We start from the raw sequence: 26,378 nt of genomic DNA on the forward strand, positions 1-26,378 counted from the left end.
TGTGTGTGATTAATACTGTACGAAGTCTTACAACACCAGGTTAAAGTCCAACAGGTTTGTTTCGATGTCACTAGCTTTCGGAGCGCTGCTCCTTCCTCAGGTGAATGAAGAGGTGTGTTCCAGAAACACATCTCGACAAATTCAAAGATGCCAAACAATGCTTGGAATGCGACCATTAGCAGGTGATTAAATCTTTACAGATCCAGAGATGGGGTAACCCCAGGTTAAAGAGGTGTGAATTACATCAAGCCAGGACAGTTGGTAGGATTTCGCAGGCCAGATGGTGGGGGATGAAAGCAATGTGACATGAATCCCAGGTCCCGGTTGAGGCCACACTCATGTGTGCGGAACTTGGCTATAAGTTTCTGCTCGGCGATTCTGCGTTGTTGCGCGTCCTGAAGGCCGCCTTGGAGAACGCTTACCCGGAGATCAGAGGCTGAATGCCCTTGACTGCTGAAGTGTTCTCCGACTGGAAGGGAACATTCCTGCCTGGTGATTGTTGCGCGATGTCCGTTCATTCGTTGTCGCAGCGTCTGCATGGTCTCGCCAATGTACCACGCTTCGGGACATCCTTTCCTGCAGCGTATGAGGTAGACAACGTTGGCCGAGTCGCACGAGTACGTACCGCATACCTGGTGGGTGGTGTTCTCACGTGTAATAGTGGTATCCATGTCAATGATCAGGCACGTCTTGCAAAGATTGCCATGGCAGGGTTGTTTGGTGTCGTGGTCACTGTTCTGAAGACTGGGTAGTTTGCTGCAAACAATGGTTCGTTTGAGGTTGCGCGGTTGTTTGAAGGCAAGTAGTGGGGATGTGAGGATGACCTTGGCAAGATGTTCATCGTCATCAATGACGTGTTGAAGGCTTTGAAGAAGATGACGTAGTTTCTCCGCTCCGGGGAAGTACTGGACGACGAAGGGTATTCTGTCGGTTGTGTCCCATGTTTGCCTTCTGAGGAGGTCGGTGCGGTTTTTCGCTGTGGCGCGTTGGAACTGTCGATCGATGAGTCAAGTTCCATATCCCGTTCGTACGAGGGCATCTTTCAACGCCTGTAGATGTCAGTTACGCTCCTCCTCGTCTGAGCAGATCCTGTGTATACGGAGCGCTTGTCCATAGGGGATGGCTTCTTTAATGTGTTTAGGGTGGAAGCTGGAGAAGTGGAGCATCATGAGGTTATCCGTGGGTTTGCGGTAAAGCGAAGTGCTGAGGTGACCATCCTTGATGGAGACGTGTGTGTCCAAGAATGCAACTGATTTTGGAGAGTAGTCCATGGTGAGTCTGATGGTTGGATGGAACTTATTAATGTCATCGTGTAGTCGTTTCAGTGACTCTTCGCCGTGGGTCCAAAGGAAAAAAATGTCATCGATGTATCTGGTGTATAACGTCGGTTGAAGGTCCTGTGCGGTGAGTAGGTCCTGTTCAAACTTGTGCATTAAAGAAGCCATCCCCTATGGACAAGCGCTCCGTATACACAGGATCTGCTCAGACGAGGAGGAGCGTAACAGACATCTACAGACGTTGAAAGATGCCCTCGTACGAACGGGATATGGCACTCGACTCATCGATCGACAGTTCCAACGCGCCACAGCGAAAAACCGCACCGACCTCCTCAGAAGACAAACATGGGACACAACCGACAGAATACCCTTCGTCGTCCAGTACTTCCCCGGAGCGGAGAAACTACGTCATCTTCAAAGCCTTCAACACGGCATTGATGGCGATGAACATCTTGCCAAGGTCATCCCCACATCCCCACTACTTGCCTTCAAACAACCGCGCAACCTCAAACGAACCATTGTTTGCAGCAAACTACCCAGTCTTCAGAACAGTGACCAAGACACCACACAACCCTGCCATGGCAATCTCTGCAAGACGTGCCTGATCATTGACATGGATACCACTATTACACGTGAGAACACCACCCACCAGGTACGCGGTACGTACTCGTGCGACTCGGCCAACGTTGTCTACCTCATACATTGCAGGAAAGGATGGCCCGAAGCGTGGTACATTGGCGAGACCATGCAGACGCTGCGACAACGAATGAACGGACATCGCGCAACAATCACCAGGCAGGAATGTTCCCTTCCAGTCGGAGAACACTTCAGCAGTCAAGGGCATTCAGCCTCTGATCTCCGGGTAAGCGTTCTCCAAGGCGGCCTTCAGGACGCGCAACAACGCAGTATCGCCGAGCAGAAACTTATAGCCAAGTTTCGCACACATGAGTGCGGCCTCAACCAGGACCTGGGATTCATGTCACCTTACTTTCATCCCCCACCATCTGGCCTGCGAAATCCTACCAACTGTCCTGGCTTGATGTAATTCACACCTCTTTAACCTGGGGTTACCCCATCTCTGGATCTGTAAAGATTTAATCACCTGCTAATGCTCGCATTCCTAGCATTGTTTGGTATCTTTGAATTTGTCTATATATGTGTTTCTGGAACAGACCTCTTCATTCACCTGAGGAAGGAGCAGCGCTCCGAAAGCTAGTGACATCGAAACAAACCTGTTGGGCTTTAACCTGGTGTTGTAAGACTTCGTACTGTGCTCACCCCAGTCCAACGCCGGCATCTCCACATCGTGATTAATACTGTTTGCGTAGAGGATTAACAGCAAAATGGATTTCATGTGATGTAACTTCTCTGCAGGGTTAGGGACAATTGAATGTTGAACAAGCGGGCTCCATGCTTCATTTATTTAAACATTGGAGCCGTCAGTTAGTTTAGAATCTGAATGTTAGTTATGAAAGTTGAAACAAACTATTGCACCCGATGGCCGGATCAGTTATTAAACTGAGTTTGTGAAGGAAGTAATAGGCCATTTAAATGGTGCCTTTCTTGCCCGTCGATCATTCCAGATGTTTTATGTTCATGGTAGCACAGTGGTTAGCACTACTGCTTCAGAGCGCCAGGGACCCGGGTTCGATTTCCGGCTTGGGTCACGTGTCTGTGGAGAGTCTGCATGTTCTCCCTGTGTCTGCGTGGGTTTCTTCCGGGTGCTCCGGTTTCCTCCCACAACTGCCGAAAGACTTGTTAGGTGAATTGGACATTCTGAATTTTCCCTCCGTGTACCCGAACAGGCGCCGGAGTGTGGTGACTAGGGATTTTCACAGTAACTTCATTGCATTACAAGCCTACTTGTGACACGAATAAAGATTAATATTATTATTATTGAACAGGCACAAAAGTGGAAAATGTAAGCCAATTTGCCAGACTTCTCTCAGAAATATGGCATTTCCTTGAGGGTTTACATCCCTTCCCCTTTTTCTCCAGTTTTGCAAAGCTAATGTTACGTGTCGTCTTCAGGTGTTTGATGCGGGTGAAGTATTTGGAGTCATGCAAGTCGAAGATGATGAGGTTGATGAAGATGCCGAAGAGAAAAAGACTACACTTAACCCTGGAGCACCACCTGTTTACAAAGTCATTATCACCAAAGAAGATGGTCTTCAGGCTTCAGACACCAATAGGTATGGGACTGTTTCGTAGAAAAATGTGAACACTTTGCTTAGTCAACTTTTTTAACAGTAAGTGTTGCAAAGAATAGAAGCACTGATTTGTTGTGTTCTGAAAAGCAATTCGGCTCCATTACTGTAAAGGAAACATTCTAGAATACGTAAATAAAATAACCCCTGAACTGCATCAAAGGTGAGTTACTTCACTGAAGAGGGAATCTTTTAGCTTTGACTTGTATTGCATGTTTTGCCAACATAAATGATGATTGGATGGGCATCTTGCAACTCTGGACTTTAGTCCATTCAATGAACTTTTGATTGTACCCCCACTCTTATGATAATGTTTACCCAAAACTGCTTTGCCTCAATTTAAAAGTAGACATTTTACCGCACCTTTTAGCTTTGGGTCAATTTAGTTCTATCCTCCCATTGGACTGTATTATATTGTCTCCTTCCTGACTCCTATGAGAAATACGTATCTCATTTCATTTCTGCAATGGCTATACAAAGCAAAATTCACTTGGTGTTCATTTGCTTGTGCATTATGATTCTTTCTCTGGACCTGAACCTCATGCTTCTATGTCCATTTTAAGTTTTAGGCCCCTCTTGTACCTTTCTATTTTTAATCCTTCCCTTTTTCTCATTTGGCTAAACCACTTGTCAATTCTCTCCTTTTAGATATTTTGTCGCTATTCATCCTTAATCTTCTCTCTGGCCATCGTCCCAGACTTGAATTCCGCTTGAGCACTCCCAGGCTTTTGTTTGGCATTTCATGCCTGAATATGCCTTCTAAATCCATCTTCTGTGTCAAGCCTTTGGTCACCCCCTTAATATGTTACCTTTAGCCTCCGATCTCTTTTTGACACATCTCCATGAAATGCCCTTGGTTTTGTTTTCTGGTTAAAAGTTATCTCCCATGGCGAATAAAAATAATTTGACACAATAACTGCTTTGAGGTTCAAGTTGCTCAGGATGTTCACTTAGTGCAGTGAAGACTCCAACATTACAGAATTGTTGAGGCACAGAAGGAGGCCATTTGGCCCATCAAATCTCCAAACTTAGTGCCATTCCCCTGCCTTTACCCCATGCCCCTGCACATTGTGTCATTCAAATAATCATCTAATGCCCTCTGAAAGCCTCGATTGCACCTGCCTCCACCACACTTCCAGGCAGTGCATTCCAGACCCGACCAACTTGTGTGAAAAAGCTTTTTTTTACAACGCATTTGCTTTTTTTGCAAATCACTTTAAATCTGTGCCCTCTCGTTCTTGATTCTTTTACGAGCGGGTGCAGTTTCTCCCTATCTACTCTTGTCCAGCCCACTCACGATTTTCTCTTGGCCTTCCCCTCCCCAAGGACAACCAACCCAACCTCCTAACACAGTTGAAGAATTTAACAACTTGCATTTGTCTGGCACCTTTAACATGGTAAAATGTCCGAAGGTATTTTCCAGGTGCATTATGGTTATTGAGCCACATTGGGTGATATTAGGACAAGTCACTAAAAGTTTGGTCAAATTAATGAGCTTTAAGGGGTAACGAAGAGAGAAGGTGGAGGGAGAGAATTCCTGAATTTAGAAGGTTAGTAGCTTAGGGCAGGGCTGCCAATGGTGGAGCCATTAAAATCAGAGATGGATAAGAGGCTAGAATTAGGGGAGCACAGAGATCTTGTAGAGTTGTAGGACTGGAGCAAGTTAAAGAGATGGGGAGGGATAAGGTGAAAGAGGGATTTGAAAACTTAAAAACAGAATTTTAAGCCTGAAGAAGAGGCGTATGGACTGAACGTTAACTGTGCTTCTCTCCCAGATACAGCATGAGGTTAATGAATTCTAACTTTCAGAATGAGCATGACGGATGAAATAAATGTCAGGACATAACCTTAACAAATTAATTTCTTTAGTTGTCCCATTGTATAGATAAACATGTGGTTTCTAACCTCTGTTTTAGACTGTTGTCTCCTTTTATTTTTAAACACCCGATCAATTAATTTTAGAAGCATGTTTTGTATTTTGCTGCTTTACATTGAAAGTTTTGTTTACTGCAAGACTTTTCATAATTTCTGGTATCTCAGCATTTTCTTAATTGATCATGCCTGGACATACCGAGTGGATCAAGCTCGTCAGCAGTTATGGGAGGTCCCTGGCTTACTCCACCGTATGGCCAACCTTGCAGCGGTTGAATTCCATGGCGAGGTCCCAGATGATGATGTTATTGATGATGTGATGGCAGAATTGGCGAGGTTCAGCCACACGTACCAGCTGTCGCAAGGGGTAAGTAAGATCCGCGAGGCAAAGTCGGCAGAGGCAGGGCAATGCCAAGCGATATCCGACAAGTTAGCTATAGAACCTGTGCAGTTCATTGAATTTCTGTAGAACAGGTTCTTTTACAACAGAGCGAACTTTGCCATCAAATTGTCCCATCAGAGAATTTTAATGCTGGAAGCTAATAGAGCAGAATTGTATTTGGTAACATCAAAAATCTAATTTAGTGTAAAGGTAAAAAAAAGTCCAGTTGTCCACTTTGAAGCTCTTGACTGCTAAAAGAGCAGTTTTTTGCTGATAGGTTAAAAAGATTTCTTTTTTTGGTGAAGGAGAGCTGTCATACATCATTTTATCACACAAGATCCTGGAGAAAGGCATTTAAAATCTTAAAGATGCAATAGATTGATTTTCCCATCGTCAGAGCAGAGAAAGTAGGGCGGCACGATAGCACAGTGGTTAGCATTGTTGCTTGACAGCACTTGGACCCGGGTTCGAATCCCAGCTTGGGCCTCTGTCTGTGCGCAGTCTGCACGTTCTCCCCGTGTCTGCGTGGGTTTCCTCCGGGTGCTCCAGTTTCCTCCCACAAGTCCCGAAAGACGTGCTTTTTAGGTGAATTGGACATTCTGAATTCTGCCTCAGTGTACCCGAACAGGCGGAGTGTGGCGACTAGGGGATTTTCACAAGTCACCTCAGTGCAGTGTTAATGTAAGCCTACTTGCGACACTAATAAAAATTATTATATTATTATAATTAGTGCCAGCCCTGTTTGTGGACAAATAAAGGGCTGATGTATAAACTCACTTGTCGTTGTTGTTGTGTCTATACTTTTGACTACAGTCAGCTGAAGAGCAAGTGCCAATTTGGTACGTCATGGATGAGTTTGGTTCGCAAATCCAGCATTCGGATGAACCAACTTTTCGAACGTCTCCATTCTTTTACGGGCCAGGACATACTGCTTTCAATTTGCTCTGGCCACTGAGAGATCTTGACCATGGTGGTAAGTGACAGGCTGTTTGTTATTGATGCTGGTCAGCATTGATGATGTTCATTGAATAGAACTCCCCAAGTCCTACTAGTAGTCACTGGGGAACAAGTTGTAATTCTTCATGTGTAATTTGATGCCAATTCTTTTTTAAAAGTTACTCACCATGCATCATCATTTAGTTTTCTCAGCAAGTTTTCTGACATTCTGTTCCTATCTCCACGATTCCATTTTTCTCTAATTATTCGCCCCAATTGCACCATGTGCAGTTGAAGAAAATAAAATTATTTAAATTTTTTTTTTAAAGTACCCAGTTCTTTTTTTTGTTCCAATTAAGGGGGATCTTAGCGTGGCCAATCCACCTACCCTGCACATCTTTGGATTGTGGGGGGTGAGACCCACGGGGAGAATGTGCAAACTTCACACGGACAGTGACCCGGGGCTGGGATCGAACCCGGGTCTTTGGCGCCATGATGCAGCAGCGCTGACCACTGTGCCGCCCTGTGAAGTCTGATTTCTGGATTGGCTTACTGTGCAGTTATCATTTATTTGTATCTCCTCTAGTATGTCTACGCTGAACAAAGCCACAGTTTGCATGTTACTGAAGCGGGGGGTGGGGCCTTAAGACGAGACCCCTTACAACTAGATAGCTAGGATAGCACTAGAATAGCTCGACATAAATTAGTTTATTGAGGACTGAAATTAACTATAGAAAATATAAGTATGTATTCTTAAAACATAATGTATTCTTAAAACATAATGTATTCTTAAAATATAATAGTGACAAGCATTTAAAACCTTGCTAATATTAAGAGCCCACAATGTATAGTGGCTGCAATGTATAGTGAGATTTAAGCTTACTAACTTGACCACATTCCTGAGAAAGACAGATCCACACAGAGTCACACACAAACAATGTGGTCAGCAGAAAGACATCCAAGGGAAGCAGTTCTTATCAGCAGTCCAAGACATCCTGTACACAGACAGACAGTGGTACAGTGAAGATCCAAACAATGATGAGGGGAACTGGAAATGCGGAGAGTGAAGGACAGCAGATAAAGAGGTCTTGAAAAACTACAGATGGCGAGGAGCCAAGGCATGATAACCCTATAATCTGATCATGCATTTACCATGCCACGAGCAGTAAAATTCATTGGTCAAGGTATAATATAATCTATAGCTACAAGGGTTGGACCGAGTCCAGCTGAGGCAGGGATTTTTGGAAATTGTATAATTATTGAACCAAAAGCGATGTAAAGCAGAGTTGGTTTTCGCACTGACCCAAATCACACTCCCTCGTACGTTGACCAAGCTTGGAAAATAAAGCCATCTTAACCAGAGTTCCTGGCTCTGCGAGTCTTTGTGTGAGCTGAACTGTATTTAAGAAGGGAAGTCCCTCACATGAAAGACAGATCAATACTTAGTCTCTGCAAACACTCCTACAGTTACCAAGAGGCTAGTCACTCGTTCAGGAAAAGGGAATTCTGCAGCAAGTAACTCTACCTCTTGACATTCCAAAGCCTATGCCCCATTTACAAGGTTCAAGTTAAGAGTGTAATGGAACTTGCCTGGATGAGTGCTGCTAAAACAACACTCAAGAAAGTTCAGTATCATCCAGGACAAAATCAGCCTGCTTGACTGACGTCCCATCCATCACTTTAAACATTTACTCTCTCCACCACCGCTGCACAGTGGCAGCAATGTGTGCCAACTACACTGATGCACTGCAACAACTCACCAAGCTTCTTTCAACAGTGCCTTTCAAATCCACAACTGTTACCAGCTAGAAGGACAAGGGCAACAATCTTGTGGGAACTTTACCTCCTGCAAGATCCCCTCCACTGGGCAGTGTTCGTACTTTGCCCAGGACGTGGGAGCGCTGTCGCGGCTAGGACGCAGAGGTCGTTCCTGCACAAGAGGACTCCTCCATTTTCACCCACTCCTTGCTCGGCTCCCTTACCCCCTCTACATACATACGCACGCGCACACACACACACACACACACACGGCACAATCAATTTATCTATTCCTTGGAAAAAGATCTAGGGGATAAAGATCTGTATGGATATAAAGAGGAACCTTGGCAGTACGTTCATCTTGATTGTCTGCACCCTCCCCGCCCGGGAGAGTGTGAGTGCATCCCGTCTCTGGAGGTCCTTTTTAACTTTCTCCGCCAGACTGGTCAGATTCCATTTGTGGTTCCGTGTCCAGTCGTTGTCTATCTGAATCCCCAGGTAGTGGAATTTGTTTTGGGTTAATTTGAATGGTAGACCCTCCAGCTCCATCCCGCCACCGTTCGGGTTCACCAGGAATATCTCACTCTTTCACAGGTTGAGATTGTAGCCCGAGAAGGTCCAAACTCTTCCAGGAGCCTCATGACCTCTTTCAAGCCATTCTGCAAGTCCAAAATGTAGAGGAGCAGGTCATCCCAATAGCGTGAGACTGTTCTGTCTGCCTCCTTTTCGGGATACCCTTCCAGCCTTTTGCATCTCGCAGAGCGATCACCAGGGATTCTGGAACGGGGACAGTGGGCTTCCATGACTGGTTCCTCTGTGCAACTGGAAATGTTTAGAGCTGGCAGTGTTGATCTGAATGCTCGCCTTGGGTGTGTTGTACAGGAATTTCAGAATGAGGTGAGCCCCATCCATAGACCAAACCTCTCCAGTACCTCATGAGGTACTTCCGTTCGACACTGTCGAAGGGCTTTTCTGTGTCCAGTGAAACAATCATCTCTGGTGTTCTCTCCCCGAATAGGGTTAGTACCACATTCAGCATCTGTCTTGATATTCGCAGTTAGCTGTCTACCCTTGACAAAGTCGCCTGGTCCTCTGCGACCACTTCTGGGACACAGTTTTCCAATGTCTTGGCCAAGACTTTCGCTAGTATTTTCGCTTCTACGTTAAGCAGCGAAATGGGTCTATATGATCAGCATTCCTTTGGGTCTTTGCCTTTCTTGGGTATCAGTGATATGGTGGCCTGCGTTGGTGTAGGAGGCAAGGTGCCCTTCTCGAGCGAATCTGCGAACATCTCCCGTAGGCACAGGGCCAGAGCTGGTGCAAATCTTTTATAGAAATCTGCCGGGAACCCAGTCATATAGGTGCTTCCAGCTCCTCTCGCCTGCCGCCCCCATGACTGGCATGTCCAGTCCATCGAGGAACCGATTCATCCCGGAGTCCCCGTCGGTGGGGTTCAGAGGTGTACAATCCTTGGTAGAAGGCCTCAAATGCTTGGTTGACCTTTTTTTGGTTCGGCTACCAGTCCGCCTCTGCTATCCTTTACCAGGGCTATTTCCCTTGTGGCTGCGGGCTTTCTCAGCTGGTGAGCCAACCGAAGACTAGCCTTCTCTCCATGTTCATAAAAGATCCCCCGTGTCTGGCGGAGTTGTCTTCCTGCTGGATAGCAGGAAAAAGTCCATTTGTAGTTTTTTCCTCTCTGGCAGAATCGCTATGGTCGGGGCCTCAGAGTACCTCTGTCGACCTCCAAGATGGAGTTGATCAGTTGTTGCCTAGCCGCCCTCTCTTCCCTATATCTACGAGCCTTTGTAGGCTATAATCTCTCCCCTAATCTGCCTTCCAGGTGAGACGTCCCCATTCTGGTTGTTAGTGATGTACACGCCTATGGCCTGTGATGTTTTCTGGCAGAAGACCTTGTCGACCAAGAGGTCCGTGCCCAACCTCCATGTGGGGGGTTGGGCATGGCTCGTCTCCAACCTCATGTACATGCAATGTGGAGCGTGATCGGAGATGATTATCGTGGGTTATTTCCTTCTTGCTATGTTAGGAAGCACCAATTTCTCCACTGTAAGGGAATCGATACAAGTGCATAATTTGTGCACCGGCGAAAAGAATGAGAATTCCTTCTCACCATGGTGTAGGAACCTCCATGTGTCCACTGCCCCCATCTGCTCCATGAATGCTCCCAATTCCCTAGCCATGCCTGGCTTTTTCCCCATTCTAGGGTTTGATCGGTCTGACATTAAGTCTTGCACATTATTAAAGACCAGCCCTCCCAACCCCACATGACCAGTCGGTGTGCGTCAATGTCGGAATCACCGCTAACCATGATGTACCGTCCTCTTCGGTCCGTAACCGTCCTTGTCACCTTAAACACCATCCTCTTACTAATCAGTATGGATACCCCCCTAGACCTCGTCCCGTAACATGAATGGTAGGTCTGTCCCACACGGCCTTTCCTTACCCGCAGTCGGTCCTTCTCCCTCAGGTGTGTCTCTTGGAGGAAGACTATGTCGGCTTTCAAACTTCTCAAATTGGCAAAGACTCTGGATCTTCTCACTGGGTTGTTAAGTCCTTTAATGTTCCAGGTGACGACCCTGGTGGGGGCGTTTTCTCTCCCCCCCCCCCCCTTCCTGTGGGATCAACTATACTTACCTGGTGGACGCGCCCCTGCACTCTGGGGTTTTCCTTTGTTGGGGAGCAGTCCAAAATGGCCACAGTCACTGTTCTCACCATGAGGCCCTGCACTTTGTCCCGGGGACTCTCCAAAATGGCTGTTGCGGCACCAACTTGGTCCTTCAACCTGCACCTTACCTTCTGAAGCCAAACTGAGACCCAATACTTTCTTTTCCCCGTGTTTCCTCTTTCTCTCTCCCCACCCCACCCCGTATAGTAATCAGAGCTAAATATGACTCTAAAAATGTAATTCATTTCCACAACAGTAAGAAAAAGGTGATAATGATGTATGATGCCCATAGACTCAGAATTAAGATGGTCACAAAATTATAAATAATCTGAATGTTTGCTTCCTTCCAAAGGAAGGTGGGAGAAGGACCAAAGAAAACATGAACAAAATGCCACTCCCCATACTAATGTATCCCAGGTAAAATGTAAGTGAGATGGATGTCCCAGAAAGGCTCAACAAATTGGCTTGGAAGGATTGAATTTATCCCCGAGTGCTGAAACTAAAGGGAAATTTTGAAATACTGGCAATCAGGAGGAAATCAGTAGGCCCTAGGGAGAAAGCAGTAGGCTGGAAATCGCCTTACGTAGAAATGGTAGCAAAACAACCACCAGTGACTGTGGGTTTGTGTAAAATAATGGAATCCATTATCAGGAAATTGCTCTGATTATCTGTACAATCATACCTTGACACATGATTTAGAGGAAGATCCTAACTTCAATGAGCAAGCAGACTTAAAAGCTCTGTGATGCAGTGGTTCTTGACTCAAGCTTTGGACAAAGTTCCACATAAATGCTTTGTAGTTAAACTCAGTTGTGAGGACTCCGTGTATATCTTGGAAATGGACCAGAAATTGTTTGAAAGGCAGTAAACTGAGAGCCTTTGTTAAAATAATTTGACTTCGGAGTTAGCGATAGGGGCTGTATGGATCCTTATGTTAATCCGTGTCTCACTTGTTTTTCCCTTTTAATTTCTGGTTTGCTATTTCAATTTTGTCCCTGGACAATTGATGGTACCTCTAACTTTAAGATGAACTGTGCCTTTAATTAGGTAAACTTAGGATTGACTTCTGACCTCGGGCAAAGCAGTTTGCAAAGTGCTGTCTGTATGTTGTATCAGCAGATTCAAGGGAGATCCGTGATGGCACATCTTGATGGATTTGGCTGGTGGCCAATGAGCTAGTTCTAATTGCTGGGCCTTTGCTGATACTTAATGCTGATTGGTGCTGACCATTCTGGAATGTTCCTTCCTTTGTGTGACTGTTTGCTTTTACTTTAGTTTTGGTCAGAAGCTGGAGGGTCACAGCCCTGATCTCTCTCTCTCTCTCTCTCTCTCTCTCTCTCTCTCTCTCTTTCAACGTAAAGATCTTTCTCTCTGCACAACCAGATTGAACTGCAGTGAAATCTAGTCCACGTCCTAGCTGCAAGCAGGATCAGTTGTTTAAAACCCCTTTTTAAAAAACTGTTTGGGGAACTCTGTTATTATCTCAATAAAGCTGTTGGGCATTTTGGTGTAGTTGGAAACAAGAATTAAACAGGCCTGAGACAGATCCGTTGAGTGAAGACCGAGGTAGACATCTCCCCAGAGGGGATCCTGCAGCCTGGGAGTTTTGACCGAGTGTTCCTGCCAGAGGATCTCCATGAGCAGTCCACCAGTGGCTTTGATCGCTAAGCATCCTGGGAGGACAGCCTGCCGCAACAACTTCACCATTAGAAGCAAGGACATTCCACTCTTTTCATCTGGATCCCTCTTATTTTATCCCCGTTCCTCTGTATTTGTTTGACTTGTGTGTGTTTGGGTAGAGGGTGGGACGGTAAATGGGGGGTAGTAGATTAGCTGGCCATTTTTCCATTATAATTATATCATAGTGCAACTTTGTTCCTGTCATAAGTAAACAGTTGTGCTGTTCAACTTGCAACCCTGGTGGCTATAGCTTATTGAGCAGTCAAGGGGCTAAAGATTCTGCAAACTTTATATATTGGTTAATTCACTTGTGTTGGGCCTCCGGGGTATGAGGGGCTGGAATTGACCACGCACTCGCCCAGGATGTCGTAACAGGGTGATTGAGTGGAATGCCTCAGTGCTTGATATTAGAATCACGTACGTTTGTAATTTATGACAGTGACCTGGATTCAGAAACTCAGTGCATCGTGATCAGATTTGCAAATGATTCAGCACTCGAAGAAACAGTGGAAGAGGCAGTTCTAATTACAGAATCGGCCAGCTAAAGCAGATAAGGGAGCAGAACCAACAGCAGAAGATATTTAAATGTGCTGCACATAGAAATAAAAAAAACTATCCATGAGTTCCAAGAATAGTCTTAAAGTAGCACAACGAAGGGCGGCACGGTAGCGCACTGGTTACCACTGCCGCCTCATGGCGCCGAGGACCAGGATTTAATCCCGGACTTGCGTCACTGTCCCTGTGGAGTTTGCTCATTCTCCCAATGTCTGTGTGGGTCTCTCACCCCCACAACCCAAAGGCGTGCAGTGCAGGTGAATTGGCCACACTAAACTGCCCCTTAATTGGGGGAAAAAATGAATTGGGTACCCCAAGTTTATTTTTTAAAATAGCACAACGAATAAAGCTGAATTAAATTTGGGAGCAAACTTGATGCTGTCAACTAGTGCGGAATAGCAATTAACAAAGGGAATTGAATCTTTAACCACTTAACCGAGACAGTAAACCATAGATAAAAGCAAATTACTGCAGATGCTGGAATCTGAAACGAAAACAGAAAATACTGAACAATCTCAGCAGGTCTGACAGCATCTGTGGAGAGAGAAGGGAGCTAACATTTCGGGTCTGGATGACTCTTTGTCGCTTCTCTCTGCACTGTAGACTACACGCTGGGATCAAACCTTATCATGCTCAGTCAGACCACCTTTGAAAACTGCAACCAGTTTTACTTGCCTTGAAGTGACCGAGAAATTCAAATGCTGGTGGAGAGGGTAAAGAAGATCCACATGGCTAGCCTTCATTCTTTGGGCTGCGAGTTAAGAGGACCGATTGGGGGGGGGGAGGTCAGACATTTCAACCTTTTTAAAGCAGAGTTTTGAAAAATGATCTCAAGCTACATAAAATGAAGCAATTGGGGTAATCCAGGTAACTGTCCGTGTGGAGTTTGCACATTCTCCCCGTGTCTGCGTGGGTCTCACCCCCACGACCCAAAGGTGCGCAGAGTAGATGAATTGGCCACGCTAAAATTGCCCATTAATGGAAAAAAAATTGGGTACTTTAAATTTTTTTTTTTTTTTAAAGTAATTGGGGTAATAAACCTGCAATACAATTTTAAATTAAACTGGGATTAAATTCAAGGTTCACCAATTCAAACACTAGTAGTAAGCAAATTTAGAATTGATCTTTCTTCAGAGCATAACCATTTCTTCCAGAAAGGCTGGCTGAAGCGGAAGCCCTGGAACTATTTAAGAAACTTTAACGGCTTGGGAGGGTGGGAGGACGATGTCAGGATCTTTCAGGATGGGGGAATGAACCGAATGGCCTTCCTAACCGATCATCGCCTTGTGAAATAAAATGAAAAGAAAATCGCTTATTGTCACAAGTAGGCTTCAAATGAAGTTACTGTGAAAAGCCCCTAGTCGCCACATTCCAGTGCCCGTTCGGGAAGGCTGTTACGGGAATCAAACCGTGCTGCTGGCCTGCCTTGGTCTGCTTTCAAAGCCAGCGATTTAGCCCTGTGCTAAACAGCCCCTTGTGAACTTTAGCTTCTGTTGCAAAGTGAACACGATCACCGATGAACCCAGGATCAAGGTTGGCTAGCCTGCGCTCAAGTTGTCGAGCAACTTGTTCACACTTGCTGTCGAAAGCCCAGTGAAGGAAGGTTATTGGCCACAATTCAGAATCAGAGAACACCTTCAAAAGGAAGTTGAGCATTTAATGGCAAAACTTGGTGCAGGACATGATAAGAAGAGACTGTCACAGAATCTTGTAGCATGTACAAAACTGGGTGAAGCCTATTGCTTTTTTGTTGGTGGTCTTATGGTGTGCATTGGATTATGTTGTTAATTATATTTTACTCATCATTCTGTGTTAAAATGCAGAGCAAGGTTTGCAAACCATCTTCTTTCTGGCTGCTTGAGCATTGGATACAAAATGTCTTTTTGAAAAAAAAATGAGACTTGGAAAGAAATGATATCAGTAAGTTGTGATTGTAGCGGTTTTTACGTGTCTCGGGTTGCACCATTTTTGAAACCTTTGAACATGTCTTGCAGAGGAGGTAACATGGGATCATGCACATGGTGAACAGAATCCACTCATCAGGAAATGTAGGCTCTTGCCTTGGGAGCCAGCTGATTTGAGGGAGGTTAATGCAAGTATCAGTGAACCTCCAGAGGACTATTACAGGGTAAGGGCTTCGATTGGTATGATTGTCTGGTCAACCGATAAATAGCGGAAATATTCCTATTGCCATTTTGTGTTTTGTCAAAACTGAACGCTAATCATGGCACTACTTTTGATCTTTCGCACATTAGTTGAGTTCTCCAGTTTACTGCACCATTTAGCTATTGACGAACAGATTATTAAATGTCATGGAAATCTTTGTTTAAGATTTCCTCTGCCAGTTTTCCTCCCAATTTCTTCCTACATGCCGGGTATGTTCAGCTTCATGCTCATTTCACTCTAGTACCTTAGGGCTGTTTAGCACAGGGCTAAATCGCTGGCTTTGAAAGCAGACCAAGGCAGGCCAGCAGCAAGGTTCAATTCCCGTATCAGCCTCCCCAAACAGGTGCCGGAATGTGGCGACTAGGGGCTTTTCACAGTAACTTCATTTGAAGCCTACTTGTGACAATAAGTGATTTTCATTTCATTTCAAGCTTGCTAATGTGTGGACCTCACCAGTGATGTTTGAAGGTTTAATCAGTTAAGCCCAATCCTGGCTTGAAAATTCCAATAATCCTGATTACTGTAGAATTTTCTGCTGTGTAGAAGTTGGTTATATACTTTAAATGTACTGCCAGTGGCATGTGTCGTTAGAGCACATTGTTTATCATTTCACAATCTTAACATGATGCACTTTCTGAATTTCAGGCGGTTTTAGCCGACAATAAAGAAGTTTTACCACTTCCAATAGAAAAACCAGTTTATCCAAAAGATAAAATTTTCAAGTACGTACAAACATTTTTGTAACTCTATTTTGTCCTGCAAGGTGATAATACTGGTGCAGCTGATTTTTAAGAACTTACTGTGATCAGCTTGTATCATTATACTGGTAGTACTACCTAACAAGAACCTCCCTTACAGCCTTGGGAAAACTCCCATGTATTTATCTCTCTAACACAACACAGCCCATTCAATCAATGTCCTTGACAGTCTTGTGTTCACTTGGCTGTCGCCCTTAATTGGAAACAGCTGCTAGCTTGAAGAGCCTTTTTGTTTATCTCTTGTTTGAACTTTCCCATAATTATACCAACCATTTGGATTTCTCAGAACTTCAGTTTGAGAAGCCACTTTTTAGGCTGCTCAAGAGACAACTTCATCGTCATTCTGCCCTTTGGGCATTTGACACTGTCTTTCAGAAATTAGGACAGTGTGCCCCTGCAAATCTGCCAATATTTGCATGGAATTCCCTCCACAAAAATCCTATCATTAGTATTTACTGCACAAAAGTCTGCATTGTTAAAGTTAGGTGCATGGCTTAGTTTATAAAAAATAAATGTATATAAAAAATGTGTCCCGATGGTTAAGATGGCACCCTAAAATTGTTCTCTAACTTTATACTTGGTAGATTTTTGTTGGACAATGGTATGTGTTATGGGTCCAAGAGGCAGATGGAGTTACTTTACAGAGCAACCTGACTTTGAGTAAATGATGACACAGGCTTGAGGAGTTAAGTGTCCTAGTGCTGTTCCTGTATTCCTAAGGATGGGGTTTTGGGATTGATGTTCTACAGATCACACCAGTTCTGATATAGACCAATTGTCTCTCTTGAGCTTGCATCGTCCCATATGGTTTTTATTTTAGTTTCAAGTTCAGTAGCCCGGTCAAACAGAAGCATGGAAGTCGATTAGGTTATCATGCTGTTAAAAATGGTTGTAGTTCAGTAGCTCTGACCCATTTGATTTTTGTACTTTTAACATTCTCTCATTTTATTTGTTCAGGGTGTATACAGAATTTAAACAAGTACTGGAGAACCTGAATTCTCCACGCTTTGTGTTTACAGAAAATGAAAAGGAGGCAGATATTCTTTACTTGTACAACCATTTCAAAGATTACAGGTCAGTGGCTTGTTAACGGGGAGAATTTTCAATTCATTCTCCAAGGAGATAAATGTCATAACCATTTGATTTTTCTTGTGTAAAAGTGCGTGCTGTAACTAGTTCAGCCTCTTGCAGAATGGACTGTTAAAAAAGACTGAGGTGCACAGGATTGTCTCGTCGGTCATGACAACCCTTGGCCCAAACTTTGAATCCAACTCCATTTGCAGGGGTACATTGCTCAATTCACACCATCCCTTCCTTCATTAACTTTCACAGAAGGGCAGAGAGGCGACAAGGAATTATCCACCTCTGATAAGCATTGTCACCTTTGGAAGGTGGAAATCCCTCCACACAGTACTGTAGTAACCTTGTATCGCACGCTTCTGTTTTAGTTGTGTTGGCAACACCAGCAAATATCTGTATTCCGCCAACATTTGTATGGTTAACGCTTGGGCTAGTTAAACTAGGCATGACCTGCTGTAAACTTACAAATGAAAACAATCTAAAGGTCTTAATAATTTCAAGTGTTTGGTCTGTGACTATTTCCTTTGCAGGTTGCCCCTTTGTGGGATTGTCCTTGGGAAGAAAGAATGTTGATACACAGTCTTGGAAACAAATTGTCTTTGTAGTTTGTGTGGATGGCTACTTTATATTATACCATTGCTGGAGGGTTCAAGGTACTTATTGCTGTCAGTTCTCACCCGTCCATTCCCTATTTATAGAATGTGGTCAGTCTATTTTTCTCCCTCCTTTTGCTGTAGTGATGCTCATTCCACATCTTTGATAGAGAGGTGACCATTGGTGTATTTCTCATTCATGTAGAATGGTGCAGCACATCTTTGGATTCATAGATTAGCATGGAATTTACAGTGCAGAAGGAGGCCATTCGGCCCATTGAGTCTGCACCGGCTCTTGGAAAGAGCACCCTACCCAAGGTCAACACCTCCACCCTATCCCCATAACCCAGTAACCCCACCCAACACTAAGGGCAGTTTTGGACACTAAGGGCAATTTATCATGGCCAATCCACCTAACCTGCACATCTTTGGACTGTGGGAGGAAACCGGAGCACCCGGAGGAAACCCACGCACACACTGGGAGGATGTGCAGACTCCGCACAGACAGTGACCCAAGCCGGAATCGAACCTGGGACCCTGGAGCTGTGAAGCAATTGTGCTATCCACAATGCTACCATGCTGCCCGTGATTGCACAACCTTATTTATATCTCTCACCATAAAGGGATCCCACACGTAATTTGCATATTCCAGAATTGGACAAACCAGTATTAGTTAAGCTGTAACAAGAACCCTGTTTTCTTTTCATGTTATCTGCTGAATGTGGAATCCCCATTGAAGATTGCTTATAAGGTGACTCTCTCCCACCCCACTCCCCGGTTGTGCATCTATCTGTTGGAGAATTTGATTTCAGAACTTTTAAGCTATCTGTTGGTGATACACATTACACAGCATTTTCTGGCACTTAATGCCATCTCCCATTGATCCTGACAGATTTGCAATTGCAGAAGATCATCTTGAATTGCAGTGAATTGATAAATCTTCAGTTTTCCATGTTGGGTAAACCACATAGTCATCTGCAAATAGTTGCACCCTACTTTTTAACTTGTTGGGAAGGTTGTTCATGTCAATAAGACTGAAGGTCCCAGCACATTTCCCTGGGGTACTCCAGAGAGGACACCTCTAGGAGAGGATGATCCCCCATCACAGTCCACTCTTTGACTGTTGGTAAGGATGTACCAGAGCCAATGTAATAATGTCCTGTGGAATCAGCGAACATTATTACAAGAGTTTCTTTCCTGATCTGCCTTGCCAAAGGCTTTTGAGAAATCCATTACTGCCATGTGAGTATCTTGTCAGTAAATCCATTTCTGCCATCATGACCTGAAGTTAGGTCATCGACAGTCAGTAAAGGCTGTGTTTCAGTAGATCAAACCATGCCGAGTATCTACCAGGATATTGTGAGTTTTAAACTGCTTCATGACATGAGAATGAACAATATGTTCAAGCAATTTGCAAATTATGCTGGTAAGCAATACCGGTCTGAGGTTTTCTGGCTGACTGTCCCCCTTATTGAATATGCTGCAGATGTTGGCTTGCCTCCACTGGCCTGGTAAATAATCAGTGGTGTTTGACACTTGAAAGGAACTGGTCAAGGTTTAGGGTTGCCAACCCTCCAGCATTGACCTGGAGTGAGTCTACAGGAATTGAAGATCAAGCTCCAGGGCACAGCTCTGTGCAACCCTGAATAAAATCATAGGGACATAATTGTTTGTGTCATTTTTCTTTACCAGATATAAACATATTGAAAATGGGGAAAAAAAGGCTGTTTGGCTGACCAGTCAAGCATTACCAGTTGACGAATGAGTCCTTTTGTTTTCCAATTAGTAGGAAGGCAGTATGTCACAAGGATGGATGTGTTGGCCAACTAATGCTTCGATATATTTAATCACAGTTGGCAACTTTACCAATACCGGCTTGCAGTTCATAAGCTCCTAACTTTAATATCCAGGGAGTCATGTTGTCTGGTCGCAGAGCTTTATTTCAGTTTATTTCTTGCAATAATTTCAATACGCCCACTTTACTTATGATGTTCCTGAGGGGGTGGCTGTGGGGGAGGGGTGGTGGAGGGAAGAATGAAGAACCATCTCTTTTGGAGGTTTCGAGATGTCAGGGCACCAGGCGACCTCTTCCTGTCTGAACTGTTAAGTTGTAATCTGTACCCCATGGCTTCAGTTTACTTGACACATGAGAAGACTAGAAGTGCAAGGAGATAAAGGGTGGGGGAAGGACTGTAGTGTGGAGTAGGCTTCTGCGAAGAAAAATATGATTGTACTGGAAGTAGGTTTCTTTTTCCCTCAAGAAGCATATGCCACATTCTTCTGAAGATTGTGAAAGTAGTGTTGAACTAAGAAGCGAGACAGACGCCCTTGCATGTGAAAAATGACCCTGACCTAGATTAATAGCAACTATGTCAGGCTTTAAAGTTTGATAATTTGATACAGTTTAAAAAAAAAAAAATTTAGCGTACCCAATTAATTTTTTCCAATTAAGGGGCAATCCACCTACCCTGCACACCTTTGGGTTGTGAGGGCGAAATCCACGCAAACACGGGTCGAATGTGAAAATTCCACACGGACAGTGACCCTGAGCCGTGATCGAACCTGGGACCTCGGCGCAGTGAGGCAACAATGCTATCCATTGCGCCACCGTGCTGCCCTCCTATTTTGATAAAGTTAAGTGGCTTGCACGAAGTTCCCAGATGACAACACATTTGGGTGAAGCCCAAGATGCGACCCAAGTGACTCTTTGCCTTTAATGTGGTACAATAAATGATGATATCTGACTAAGGCAATCAGGCCACTGATCTACCCAATCTCCTGGGGTAATAAGATCCAATCAAGCAGGCTGCTTTCTATTGGCTGCTGTTGAGTTTCTTGAGTGTTGTTGGATCTGCACTCGTCCATGCAAGTGGAGAGTATTCCATCACACTCCAGATTTGATGCTGGACAGGGTTTGGGGATTCGGGAGGTGAGTTACTCTTCAAAGAATTCCCAACACCTGGCCTGCTCTTGTAACCACAATATTCATATAATCTTTATTAGTATCACAAGTAGGCTTACATTAACACTGCAATGAAGTTAATAGGAAAAAACCCTAGTCGCCGGCTTCCACCGCCTGTTCGGGTACACTGAGGGGGAATTTAGAATGTTCAACTCACCTAACAAGCACGTCTTTCAGGACTTGTGGGAGGAAACCGGAGCGCCCGGAGGAAACCCACACAGAAACTGGGAGAACGTGCAGACTCCGCACAGACATTGACCTAAGCCGGGAATCGAACCTGGGTCCCTGGCACTGTGAAACAACATTCCAACCACTGTGCTATCGTGCTGCCCATTATGGCTGGTCCAGTTCAGTTTCTGAACCCCCCCCCATGATGTTGACAGTATCAGACTCAGCGATGGTGGTGCCAATAAATGTCATGGGGAGATGATTAGATTCTCCCTTGTTGGAAATGGCCATTGCCTGCTAATTGTATGACACGAATGTCCCTCGACAGCTAGCCTAAGCATGAATGTTGTCCAGTTCTAACCATATGCGGGCGTATACTACTTCAGTATCAGAGGACTTATGAATGGCACTAAACACTGAAAAAAATCCCATTTCTGCCCTTTTGATGGAGGAAATTGATGAAGCAGTTGAAAATGGTTGGGCTCAGGACACTACCCTGAGGAACCTTTTCAGCGATGTCCTGGAATTGAGATGATTGACCTTCAACAACCACAACGGTCTTCCTTTGTCTCGGTATGACGCCAATCAGAGGTGACTTTTCCCCTGTGATTCCCATTATGTCAATTTTACATGAGTTTCTTGATGCCATGTTCCGTCAAATGCTGCCTTGATGTCAAACACAATCACTCTCATCTCACCTCTGCAACGTACTCTTTTGTCCATATTTGGATCAATGCTGTAATGAAGTCTGGAGAAGAACCTAAACTGGGCATCAGTGAGCAGGTTATTGGTGAATAGGTGCTCCTTTCTAATAATAATCTTTATTGTCACAAGTATGCTTACCGTAACACTGCAATGAAGTTACTGTGAAAATCCCTAGTCGCCACATTCCAGTGCGTGTTCGGGCACACGGAGGGAGAATTCAGAATGGCCAATTCACCTAACAGCACGTCTTTCGGGACTAGGGAGGAAACCGGAGCACCCGGAGGAAACCCACGCAGACACGGGAGAACGTGCACACTCTGCACAGACAGTGACCCAAGCCGGGAATCAAGCCTGGTACCCTGGCAGTGCGAAGCCATAGTGCGAACCACTATGCTACCATGCTGCTCATAGCACCACTTCTAGCACTGTTGACAACACCGTCCATCACTTAACTGATGGCTGAGAGTACAATGATGGGCAGTAGTTGACCAGATTGCACTTGTCCTACTTTTTGTGGACAGGACCAGACACATAGAAAATAGGAACAGGAGGAGGCCATTCTAATCTTCAAGCCCGTTCCACCATTCATTATGATCATGGTTGGTCATCCAACTCAGTAGCCTAATCCTGCTTTCCCCCCATATCCTTCGATCCCCTGTGTCCCAAGTGCTATATCTAACTGCCTCCTGAAAACAGACAATGTTTTTGCCTCAGCTACTTTTGTGGTAACAAATTCTGCAGGCTCATCTCTATCCTAATTGTCTACCCTATATCCTCAGACCGTGACCCCTTGGTTCTGGACACACCCATGATCGGGAACATCCTTCCTGCACCTACGCTGTCTAGTCCTTTAAAATGTTACAGGTTTCTATGAGATCTCCCCTCCCCGGGTAATTTCATAGAATTTACAGTGCAGAAGGAGGCCATTCGGCCTATCGAGTCTGCATCGGCCCTTGGAAACAGCCCTACTTAAGCCCACGCCTCCACCCTACCTCCGTAACCCTGTAATCCCATCCAACCTTGGGTAATTTAACATGGCCAATCCACCTAACCTGCACATCTTTGGACTGGGAGGAAACTGGAGCACCCGGAGGAAACCCACACAGACACTGGGAGAACGTCAAGACTCCGCACAGACAGTGACCCAAGCCTTGAATCGAATCTGGGACCTTGGAGCTGTGAAGCAACTGTGCTAACCACTGTGCTATCGTGCTGCCCTAATTCCCTTGTGTTTCTATGAGATTCCCCCGCTCCCCCTCATGGGTGATTTTGCTCATTGTTGGGTAGATGGCAGTGCTGTAGTTGTACTGAAACAGCTTGGCTAGGGGCATGGCTAATCCTGGAACATGTGTGTCCAAAAGTACAGTAGTGCTATTGTCAGGGCCATCGCCATTGCTGAGCCCAGTGCTCTCAGCCTCTCGATTTCAGTGGATATCAGTTTCTTGATAACTCACGGAGTGAATTTGAAGACTGGCTCTTGTGGAATCTTCTCCCTCGTTTGTTTTTTTTCTGCCTCCCCATAGGGGAAAGAAATCAGCCATGGTTCATGATTGCAAATTATCAAGCTCTGCTAGGAATGTGCTGTATGAATACAAGTGAACACAGGATTGGCTTTTAGTGTGATGCCCCATTCAGGCAGCCTGTCTAAGCATAACATTCAGCCATCACATGAGTGATATATCATTTGGGTGAGTTACCTGAAGACAAAAGTTGTCTGTTGAACTGTGCTCCAGTAATGGAGCCAGGGATGGAGGGGAGAAAACGATCATGTCCAGAAATATATGATGATAACAAGGAGAATAATTAATGTGGTCCCCAATTACTTGACAACAGAGGATTTTTTTAAAACTGCAAACATTTGGGTTTTTTAAAATTCCGTGATCAAGACTTCTGCATCTGGGAGGTTGCCCATGCTCTGACACCAATATACTATATGAAGTACATGACTTGGAGATGACTGTTGGAGAACTCACCTTTTACCTTTTTTCTGTATATTTGTGTTAACTATCTGCAGGACTCTAAGTGAGCAGAGGCCCCACGTCATGGTCAATCAGTTTCCTTGTGAAAATCTGGTGACAGTGAAGGATTGCTTGGCTGCCGTGGCACGGCGAGCTGGAGGAGTGAATGGTCCAAAATGGCTGCCCCTTACCTATAACCTTCGCACAGAGCTACCTCAGTTCATTAGCTGTTACCAACAACGGGAAGACAGGTGGGCAATACACAAGGCTTAATTTAATTGCATTTGTTTAGTGATTCATAGCTGTCACCTGAGCCTTAAATTACACCCCTTGTATTCAGTCAAATTTAATTATTTTAAAAACTCACTGCTAATCTTAAAACATTTATGCTGTTTCAAGGTTTCCAGTTCTGTTCACTCTGCAATCTCTGTTAAATCTGAGTTGATGAGTCATCACATTAAATTGGTTATGACGACTCATCAGTCATCACAATGTAGAATAACAACCTGTTGTCACACTGATGTCGGTCTGCCATTTAGTTCATGGCTTTGTGAAGATGGACATCTTCCACTTTTACCCTTTGTGTAATATTTAAGAACTGAAGTGTTCATATTTGTCACACACTGTGACATGCACATTAGTCCGAGGGGCTACATGTTTTTTTCCCTTCCAATTGTTGCAAGTCCTAGTTAAGGTGTGATTAATTAGCTCAGCACATGATTCAGATTGAATTTGGGGTCGCCTTTTATGAATATTCAATGCTTCAGTGTGTATTTGTTGATTGTGACATTGGAAGAATTGACGCAAGTCTTTATATGTCTCGTGAATAACCTTCACCTGGCAGGCCCATGGGAAATTGCAGTGTGCAGTAGGGAATAGATACACAGACCCAGTTTTATCACTGATCCATGCTGGAATAATTGATCTTAATATTTGAGTGCAAGCTGGTCTTGGTGCCCTGGACTAGAGAAGGGGAAAAAACCAACCAGGGTACCGGCTCCTGTTTACCGGTCTGAGATTGGTTCTAAGAAGCGTGCATCCCCCTACCCATCCCTGTCTCTAGCCTGCAGTGATCAAATAGATTGCTGACCCTCCGCTCTTCTGACATAACATGTGAAACCTGATCACTTGGACGACGTACCACAAGAATGGGTCTGTAGAGATGTCCTGCCTTTGGGACAGGAGTGGAAACAGTTGGAGAAATGAATTTCCAAGTAAAAAGTATTGTTATTGATTGACTAGAGCAGGTTGCTATGGTTGGCTTCCAATGCGACTTCCTGTAACTGAAGACCCAAGGTTTTATTGGAGAAAATCCTTCCACAAAGAAAAAGAGACTAACTTGCACTGGTCTTCAAATTTGAAACTGAAGCAGATGAAAATGACAAACTTAACTTCCGCACTAATTTCTAATGCACAGTACAGTCATGTGTTAGTTTGTGAGGATCAACATGAATGGTTGCACTCTTTTTAATTAAATAGATGAAAGGTAAGGGCACAGTTTGGGAGACTATGTTCTCCCGCCAGATCTGAATCGCTCCTGGCATGAACAGCGGTGCCCAGGAGCGATTCACTCTCCCTCGCCATGCTAATTTATGCAAGGCCTTAGCCTTGAGGTTGGGTTTTGGCATTCGGCATTCTATGAAGTAACAGCTGCTGCTTTCTGCACCTCTGTCTGAGGCAGCAGGTGTAAGGGACAGGTGAATGGAAAAGCTGTGATTTTTCTCTTTCGTCTGGACTGATTGGGATGGGGGGGGGGGAAGAAAGGAGGGGGGTCTCTGATATGAAAGGGGGTCTTTGATATGGGGACCTGTTAGGTGGGTGGGGGGGGGTACAGTATTTGCATTGTCAGGGAGGGGGCTATCCAATGGACGTGTGTTAAATACTTAGCCCGTGGCCCACCGTGAGGTCCACCGCATCAGGGCCATGCTGGAAAATATTTGCTCCAATCCACACCCATTTGAATCCTGACCGAGAGGGCCGGAGCATCCCGGAGACATAGAGAATCCGGTGACCAGCCTGCTAATCGGACGCAAATGGGTTCAAATGGCCCATTTGCATCCTCTCGCCAGCACGGGCGTGCAGCTCACTGCCGCTGCTGGCGGGGGGGGTTGGAGCATCGGGTGCTGAGCCTGTTTTTTGCTCGACGCGGGATTCTCTGCCGCATTCAGTACTTTGCTGCTGGTGGCGGAGTGTCCAGCCCAATGTCTTGACTGTTAAACTGCGACTGTGTCACTCATTGTGAACAACATTCGAACCTTGACCAACACTACCAAATTCTAGTTGTTCGTCTCATTGTAGTTTGTGGGATCTTGTATCTGAAGTAGCTGCTGCATTTGCACATGAAGCTAGTCACCGTTCTATACAATTGTATATCTTTGTTTATTCGATTTACTTCATCCTGTTTCTCAGGGGAGAGGATAATCATTGGATCTGTAAACCCTGGAACCTTGCTCGAGGTCTAGATACACATATTACTAACAACCTCAGCTACATCATCCGTCAAAGAGAGAGTACACCAAAGGTGAGTCAAATGCATTAAATATGGAAATATGAAATTATTTGCAAAGCACACAACTCCCCAGAAGAGCTCAGGTCAAATGGAGCAGTGTTGTATCATGCAGACCAAATAGTTCTCTGC

The 26,378-nt window shown here is 44.8% G+C and overlaps 1 protein-coding gene across 3 annotated transcripts in view; it reads left to right on the forward strand.

Moving 5' to 3' along the window:
• The window catches only part of LOC140396203 (tubulin--tyrosine ligase-like protein 12), an 87,730-nt gene that overhangs the window by 40,025 nt on the left and 21,327 nt on the right, over positions 1 to 26,378 (forward strand). For all 3 annotated transcript variants that reach the window (XM_072484504.1, XM_072484505.1, XM_072484503.1), the window contains exons 2-9: positions 3,309 to 3,469; positions 5,525 to 5,723; positions 6,552 to 6,711; positions 15,345 to 15,478; positions 16,162 to 16,238; positions 17,232 to 17,348; positions 23,797 to 23,991; positions 26,150 to 26,261. In XM_072484504.1, the coding sequence (XP_072340605.1) occupies positions 3,309 to 3,469; positions 5,525 to 5,723; positions 6,552 to 6,711; positions 15,345 to 15,478; positions 16,162 to 16,238; positions 17,232 to 17,348; positions 23,797 to 23,991; positions 26,150 to 26,261 (1,155 nt within the window). The remainder of the gene's footprint in view (positions 1 to 3,308; positions 3,470 to 5,524; positions 5,724 to 6,551; positions 6,712 to 15,344; positions 15,479 to 16,161; positions 16,239 to 17,231; positions 17,349 to 23,796; positions 23,992 to 26,149; positions 26,262 to 26,378) is intronic.

Source organism: Scyliorhinus torazame, chromosome 19 (genome assembly GCF_047496885.1).
Source record: "Scyliorhinus torazame isolate Kashiwa2021f chromosome 19, sScyTor2.1, whole genome shotgun sequence".
Classification (NCBI taxonomy): Eukaryota; Metazoa; Chordata; class Chondrichthyes; order Carcharhiniformes; family Scyliorhinidae; genus Scyliorhinus; species Scyliorhinus torazame.